The sequence below is a fragment of the Pan paniscus genome, chromosome 13, assembly GCF_029289425.2.
Source record: "Pan paniscus chromosome 13, NHGRI_mPanPan1-v2.0_pri, whole genome shotgun sequence".
Lineage (NCBI taxonomy): Eukaryota > Metazoa > Chordata > Mammalia > Primates > Hominidae > Pan > Pan paniscus.
This window is the reverse complement of record NC_073262.2, coordinates 110,223,299-110,231,589: the sequence shown is the minus strand read 5'-3', so window position 1 is coordinate 110,231,589 and position 8,291 is coordinate 110,223,299. Positions and strand designations below refer to the sequence as shown.

Here is an 8,291-nt window from a genome sequence, read left to right as displayed (position 1 = left end):
AAAATATCAGCGCTTGCCGGGCGCGGTGGCTCATGCCTGTGATCCCAGCACTTTGCGAGGCCGAGGCGGGTGGATCACCTTTAGTCATGAGTTCGAGACCAGTCTGGCCAACGTGGTGAAACCCCCGTCTCTACTAAAAATACAAAAATTAGCCAGTCGTGGTGGTGGGCCCCTTAATCTAAGCTACTTGGAGGCTGAGGCAGGAGAATCCCTTGAACCTGGGAGGCGGAGGTTGCAGTGAGCCGAGATCATGCCATTGCACTCCACCCTGGGTGACAAGAGGGAAACTCTGAATAATAATAATAATAATAAAATCAGCGCTCGGGCGGTAGGGGTGGGGGAGGTGGCAGTGGTTCACACCTGTAATCTCGCATTTTGGGAGGCTGAGATGAGCGGATCACCGGAGATCAGGAGTTCGAGGCCAGCCTGGCCAACATGGTGAAACCCCGTCCCTACTAAAAACACAAAAAAAGCCGGGTGTGGCGGCGGGCGCCTGTAATTCCAGCTACTTTGGAGGCTGAGGCAGGAGAACTGCTTGAACCCGGGAGGTGGAGGCTGCAGTGAGCCGAGATCGCGCCACTGCACTCCAGCCTGGCGACAGAGCAAGACTCCGTCTCAAACAAACAAACAAACAAAATCCCACAAAAATTAGCTGGCGTGCTGGCGCAGGCCTGTAATCCTAGCTACACGGGAGAATGAGGCAGGAGAATCGCTTGAACCCGGAAGGCGGAGACTGCAGTGAGCCGAGTTTGCGCCCTTGCACTCCAGCCTGGGCGACAGAGAGAGACTCCGTCTCAAAAAAAACAAAAACAAAAACAAAAGCAAAAAACCAAACAAAAAATCAGCGCTCGGGCCCCCTCCCATGGCCGGCTCTTGGGGCGGGGGACTGGTAAGGGAGGTTTACCCCAGCTGGTTCTAACGTGCAGCCGCCTGAGAGCGCAGCGGGCGGTGTGGGGCGAGGGGGCCCAGGAGGAAAAAGAAGCCTGCCCCGGGAGGATGCCGGTCCCCGCACGGTCCCACTCAACGGACCCACTCCAGCCGCGCGCTCTGCCAGGGCCTGCGGCCAGGGTACCAGGCCCTCGGCACCTTCCACGTCCAGCGTGGGTCCTCACGGGCAGGTGCGTCTTGGCATCGGGAGGAGGGAGACTGGGGCACTGGAGTCTGCAGCGCCGCCTGGGGCCGGGGCTGGAGCCGAGCGCACGCCCAGAGCTCCGCGCTTCCGACTGCAGCCAGAGCCCGCCGCCCCCCGCCCCACTTTAAAAACTTGGACTCGGGCGCCACGTGTTCACTTCCCCCACTGTGCTTTAGTTGAAAAGGGTTTTGTGACTTTTCCACTCGATTGCCGCCAAGCGGGCTATTACGCCGCTTCTGACCCCACCGTGGAGACGCGGAGACGAGAGTGACCATGCCTTCTTCGGAGCGAGCTGTCTCCATCATCCGCTAACGCGCCACCTTTAAAAAACAGGCACAACGCGCAAGCGACAAAGTCAGAGGCAGAGAGCGGCGGAGCACATGATAGAAAAGGTCGAGAGGCACATTCAGCGCCAGGTGGGTGGCTTTTCTCTCCCGCTAGGAGAGCCCGGGGCACCCCATGCTCTCCCTGTGCACCCGCGGCAGTTCGGCACCCCGATCTCACTCTTGCTCCCGCCCCCACAGCGCCTCCCTCGGCGGCGGGGGAAACGGATTAAGTCGTCCGTGTACCTTGGGGACGCACGAGGGAAAGCCCCAGTCCCCCCTCCCGCAACGTCACTCCTCCACCGCGCCACGGCCTGGCCCCGCCCTCGCCGTGAGCTCTGGGGGCACCTGCCGGAGGCGGGGTGCCGGGAGACCGGAAATGCGTGGCTCCGGGCCGGGGCCGCCCGCCCCCGCGTCGCGGGCTCTTTAAGGTCGGCGGTTTTCGCAGCCAGCCCGGGGCGGGGAAAGCGGAGCGCGCGCTCCACGCGGGACCGCCTCCCGGGCCGTAAGTACCGGCGTGGCGGCGCCTCAGCCCGGCCTGGGCGAGCCCTGGGTGCTCCGCCGGGCAGCTCACGGCGCCCCGTATGGCCTGGGGATCCTAAGAGGCCCTGTGACCACCCCCCCTCGCCTGGTCTCCCTCTCACCCCTGGAGGGTTGCCGCAGCTCCGGGGCCCCCGGGCAGGAAGGGCGCACTGGTCGTCCCGGGAGAGGGGTGAGTGGGGGGCAGCCATAGGGGGAGTTCGGGGAGGCCTCCGAGTCCCCGCTGTCCCCGCGAGCCGCTTGGAGGCCCCCAGTGTCGCTCACTTCCAGGGTCGGGGAGACGGAACTGCGGCGACCATGTATTTCTGGTTTATCAAACCGCTAACACCCAGTCTAAGGGCAGGTTCTGTCCCATTGTTATCACTATTGAAGCAGCCGATGGAGGAGGGGAGGTGGGTAGCGAAACCGTAGCGAAAGAACCCGGGCCGCCCGGCTGGCTGCAGCTGCAGTCCGGGCGCCCGGGTCTGGGTTGGAAGCGCTGCTTTCCGCGCTGCTTTGGGGCCCTGGGCGATCACCGCCGCTTCCGCCGCTTGTGTAGTTCTGAATTCACGGAGTGGTAGCAGTGCAGTGTACAGGGTATTCTGCGGAAGTTGGAATGTTCTGGGCTTTTTTTTTCTTCCCCAAACAACATCCGTTGAAACAAATTCCGAGCCAAATCTCACTCAGATTCGGAAGAGCCATGCAAAAGAAATTGGACAAAGGCTTCCTCCACCTGTTTCTTTTTTTCTTTTGAACTTGTAAACGACCGTAAAAGCATTTGGAGTTAGTTAAGAACAGATAATGTATCTTTTGGCCAGAGCGTCACCCAGAATTCTTTTGCACGGCAGGTCTGAGCAGAGGGCGGGGTGCAGGCGGAATGGCCCTCGTGCCCTATGAGGAGACCACGGAATTTGGGTTGCAGAAATTCCACAAGCCTCTTGCAACTTTTTCCTTTGCAAACCACACGATCCAGATCCGGCAGGACTGGAGACACCTGGGAGTCGCAGCGGTGGTTTGGGATGCGGTAAGTAAGCCCTGGGGGACCTCTGAAAACGTTCACACTTGCAAGACTGGCTTTTATTTTTTATTTTTTTTAGAACAGCTTTATTGAGATATAATTCACATAGCATACACTTTACCTATTTAAAGTGCACAATTCAGTGCGGTTTTAAAAATACAGTATATTCACAGAGTAGTGCAACTATTACCGCTTCAATTTTAAAAGTTTTACTATCACTGCCACTCTCAAACCCGTATCCCTTAGTCACTCCTCTTGTCCCTCCACATAGATTACATTTTAAAGGTGTAAATGAAAGCTGAGGAAAGTTAATGACTTGCCGGAGAGAATAGGAAGGAAAGCCCCCAACTGCTTTGGACACGAGTTAGTCTTTTTTTCTTTTGAGACATAGTCTCGTTCTGTTGCCCAGGCTGGAGTGCAGTGGCGCGATCCTGGCTCAATGCAGCCTCCGCTTCCTGGGTTCAAGTGATTCTCCCACCTCAGCCTCTGGAGTAGCTGGGGCTACAGGTGCACGCCACCACACCTGGTTAATTTTTGTATTTTTTGGTAGAGATGGGGTTTCGACATTTTGGCCAGGCTGATCTGGAACTCCTGCCTCAGCCTCCCAAAGTGCTGGGATTACAGGCGTGAGCCACAGCGCCCAGCCGAGTTAGTCTCTTTATTTCACAGAGTATTGTAAAGTGGCAGAGCCCAAAATGGAGATTATGTGTTTTCTTTAAGTTTTCCATAGTTGTAATTGTTAAAAAATTGTAACTGCTTTTTAACTTCTTCCTCTCCCAGCCCTGTTCTGACTTGAGCCCTCAGCATCTAGCCCCACACCTAGGACTCAGTGGGAACTCAATTAATGTTGAATGCATGATTGGCATAAATACAGTCTGACAGTTTTAACATTGTTAGGGATGTTAAACACGTAGGAATAAAAATCTCAATATATTCTAATGTAGTAATACCACTTCTAGGAATCCAGTCCAGGTAACTACATGAAAGTTACTCTGGTAATAATAAAGATATAGGCCTGGTGTGGTGGCTCACACCTGTAATCCCAGCAGTTTGGAAGGCCGAGGTGGGCGGATCACTTGAAGTCAGGAGTTCGAAACCAGTCTAGCCAACATGGCGAAACTCCATCTCTACTGAAAATACAAAAATTAGCCGTGGTGGCGCACACCTGTAGTCCTAGCTACTCGGAAGGCTGAGGCAGGAGAATCGCTTGAACCTGGGAGGCAGAGGTTGCAGGGAGCTGGGATTGCACCACTGCACTACATCCTGGGTGACAGAGTGAGACTACATCTCAAAAAAAAAAAAAAAGATAAATAATAACGAGGAATGGGAAGACTCATAAATGCTCACCAAGAAGAGGAATTGCCAATTATACTCACAGTATGCGGCTGTGAGAAATAAATTATAGTAACAAGTTATGTTAGCTTTATACACTTCTTTCTGTAGGGTCATAAACAAATGTTGAAACCACACATCAAGTATCCAAAACTTTGGCCAAAACTTACCTTCTGATGCCCAAAACGTATGGTGAGGGCCCCTGTGGGGCGATGACCGTCAGTGACGCAGTTCAGAGACCCTTGGGCAATGTGTTGCTTTTTCCCTATGGGTGAAGTTGTGGCTTTGCTGACCTGAGTTTGGTTTAGGAACTGGGCATTCCCTTAAACAAAATCATAGAAATTGTTCATGTCAGTTCTTGTAGAATAGTTGTGTAAACTTCAAGCATAAAAGTGCTGTGACACAGTAAAAAGTTAAGCTTTCCAGGCTGGGTGTGATAGCTCACGCCTATAATCCTAGCACTTTGGGAAGCTGATGCAGGAGCTCAGGAGTTCAAGACCAGCTTGGCCAACATGGCAAAACCCCATCTCTACCAAAAAAAACTACAAAAATTAGCTGGGTGTGGTGGTGCACACTTGTGTCCCAGTTACTGGGGGTGCTGAGGTGGGAGAATCGCTTGAGCTTGGGAGGTGGAGGTTGCAGTGAGCTGAGATTGTGCCCCTGCACTCCAGCCTGGGTGACAGATGGACTGAGACTCCATCTCAAAAAAAAAAAAAAAAAAATTAAGCTTTCCAGATCCAGCAGGACCCCATTTAGTGTAGGCATCGTCTCTGGGCACTGCTATGGGACCCTGTGCTTGCTCTAAGGGGGAGGTTACCTTGCTGCACCAGCTAAGTTCCTGTGTGTGTTGTTAAGCTGGGAATTGAACCTCGAAGTGGGAGAGGGGTGTGTGTAGCTGACCTGAAACCCTGCAGCTACTCAAGCACATGTTGACCTTAATCGTCATCACACTGTGTTTTCACTCAGGCCATCGTTCTTTCCACGTATCTGGAGATGGGAGCTGTGGAGCTCAGGGGCCGCTCTGCCGTGGAGCTGGGTGCTGGCACGGGGCTGGTGGGCATAGTGGCTGCCCTGCTGGGTGAGTGTCACGCATTGACTCCTTAGTGAGCAGAACTCATTGAGAGGTGCATTTGCTGTTTTCTTAGCGCAAAACCCTTTGTGGGTTTTCCCCTTACTGGGTTACTATCTTTTGCTTATACTTATGAGTTGTGGGCCAACTGCTGGGGTTCTTAACTCCAGTGAGGCTAACGGGCTAATTTCTCTCTCTCTAATTTCTGTCTCTCTCTCTCTCTCACACACACACACACTCTGTTATTTATACTTCCCATGGGAGATTGCTCTGCCCCCTTCAATTCTGTGATGCCAATACTATGATCTTAAAGTGAGTTGATTCAAGGAGAATAATCTTACCCATGTATAGAGTTTTTTTCACATTCAGGGGCTTTCTTTCCCATACACTATCTGATTTAACCCTGTGAGGGAGATAGAGCAGACAGTCTTTTCTTCATTGCTGAGGAAACTTTGCTGGTTTTTCTCTTGTAGGGAGGGCTAGCCCCCACTATAGTTTGTACTGACTTCTTATTTTTAAAATTGTATGAACAGTATACAGTTCTGACTTGATATCAAAGTTTGTCATTTTAAAATTTGGTATACACACATTAATTGAGGCTTGGAGCTAGAGCATTTTTAGGCTTCATTGTTATTTTTATTATTGACTATTGACTCATTTCTATAACTTCTGACATATATAGTTCAAGCTATCTAATCATAAGAGTAGACCAGCTTTCAAGATACAATGTATAATGTTTATCACTTCCATATTGTCACCTGGTGCTCTTGTTAAAATGCAGATTCTGATTTGGCAGGGCTGGACCGGGGCCTGGGAACCTGCATTTCTAACAAGCAGTAGAAATGTCAGTAGTGATGCTGACACTGCTGGTTCTCAGACCACACTTGGGTAGGAAGGATCCAGGATTCCAGAGTATTCTAAACCCATCGCATTGTCTACAGATATTTGAGGACCAGCTAAAGCCCCTCTTTTGTTCTGCCTGTTTTCCAGAAACCCAATACTTTTTCACTATTTCTTTTTCTGCTTAGCTGTTGCTTTCCAAAATTCGACAGGGAGCATGGGCAGGGGTGGTGGTTAAAAGTCTGTGTAAATTGACAGAGGTTTCCGTCCGTTTTCAACCACAGCACTTAAGTCATCGATGAAGTCCTTGCTGGTACACTGCCTTTTATTCTTTTCAGGTGAGCCTTAGAACATTCCCGTGTATGTTAGGTATTATTTTTAATTTTCATTTTTCAAACAAAGCTGGGATTCTGGGAGATGAAGCTACTTTTCTGGGACTCAAAACCAGGCTTGTTAGACACAGTTAGTTGTTTTATTTTATTTTATTTTATTTTATTTATTTATTTTTTGAGATGGAGTCTCACTCTGTTGCCCAGGCTGGAGTGCAGTGGCATGATCTCGGCTCACTGCAACCTCCGCCTCCCGGGTTCAAGCAATTCTCCTGCCTTAGTTTCCCTAGTAGCTGGGACTACAGGCATGTGCCACCACGCCCAGCTAATTTTTTATTTTTGGTAGAGATGGGGTTTTACCATGTTGGCCAGGCTGGTCTCGAACTCCTGACCTCAGGTGATCTGCCCACCTTGGCCTCCCAAAGTGCTGGGATTACAGGAGTGAGCCACCGTGCCTGGCCTGTTTTATTTTTTTCTGTAACACCAACTTCTCTCTCTGCTGATATAAGAGTTACTATAAGGGGAAATGAGGTTTCTTCTGTTTCCTCCTGAGAACCAGGGATTCATGCAAAACTTTCTTGGCTGGTGTATAGACATGTTAGTGTAGCAAAGTGCATAGGCTTAGTTATACTTGGTTTTGACATTTCTTTTCATTCTTACTAGTCGTGTGACCTTGGGCAAGTTGCTTAACCTTTAAACATTGATTACCCCATCTGTACATTGTGCATAATAGTAATATTTACTCCACAGTGAGGAACCAATGAGATTGTGTGTATAACATCTGCTGGCTCATTGAGTGACACAAAGGAAGTGCTCCATGAGTGTTGATTACTCTCTGAGTACTGCTTTTTCTGATCTAGCAATCTGGATCTCTGGGGCTGGGAAAGTCAGAATAAGATATTTCAGATACCACCACAGAGTTACCATTAGCATTTTGGTATGTTTTGTTTCTCTCCATCTGTATTTTTAATCATAGTTGTAATTATGATTATATATATGTAAATATATATGTCTGCGTATGTGTGTTTTGTGTATCTGTATACACACACCTATACAAATGATGTTTTCACATTATGTCATAAGCATTTCTCTGCTACTGTATGATTTTCATACTCACTATTTGTAGTCGCTACAAAGTGTTAGGTTGGAGAGGTTTTGCTGTTGGAGCCTGAGGGTAAGAAAATGTTAGTCTCTTCAAAATAGAATCAGTGAGTACTAGAACAGGTAGTGATTTTGAAATGTCAGGAAGAGATTAATTATTATTCTTTTTAAAGTATATTCTCTTTTTGTAACCTTAGTCATTTATTCCTGAATTTGGGGAGAACCCACCAGAAGCCTGGCGGTCCACTGTGGATGGGGCAGTAAACAGGCTGGCAGGTGTCTCCGGAAGCTTACGTTCTGAGTTTAGTGGGTAGAGGTAAAGAAAGAAGATTAAAAAAAAAAAAAAAAGCAGTGCTATGTAGATATTAATATAGGGTGATGAGACTTTCCTGTTAAAAACCAGCTGCTAATTCCTGAGTAGTTCCTGTGTTCTGAGGACTGTGCATTACACCCTTTCATTCTCACAGTCACCCTGCATGGTAAGTAGGCCTTACCTACTTATAGCGCCCTTCCAGTGGTGAAAGGGAGGCTTCTTGGAGGGTAAGTAACTTGCCTGAGGTCACAAAGCTAATGGATTGTGCTTAGAATTTGAATCCAATCTGACTCTCAGACCCTCGTTCTTAGTTTG

General features: G+C 49.4%; 1 protein-coding gene across 19 annotated transcripts in view; it reads left to right on the top strand.

Annotated features, from left to right (window-relative positions):
• Positions 1–1,418: 1,418 nt before the first annotated feature.
• The window catches only part of METTL21A (methyltransferase 21A, HSPA lysine), a 42,085-nt gene continuing 35,212 nt past the window's right edge, over positions 1,419–8,291 (top strand). For 2 of the 19 annotated variants that reach the window (XR_010109408.1, XM_057301484.2), the window contains exons 1-4: positions 1,830–1,960; positions 2,823–2,998; positions 5,291–5,402; positions 6,518–6,571. Coding sequence is in view for 16 of the 19 variants with exons in the window: in XM_057301484.2 (XP_057157467.1) it covers positions 2,852–2,998; positions 5,291–5,402; positions 6,518–6,571 (313 nt within the window). In the remaining 3 variants the exon portion in view is untranslated. Of the gene's footprint in view, positions 1,549–1,660; positions 2,168–2,822; positions 2,999–5,290; positions 5,403–6,517; positions 6,572–8,291 lie in introns of those variants that run through there. The other 17 variants (XM_008974261.5, XM_008974260.6, XM_055109019.3 and 14 more) reach the window with 17 other exon arrangements.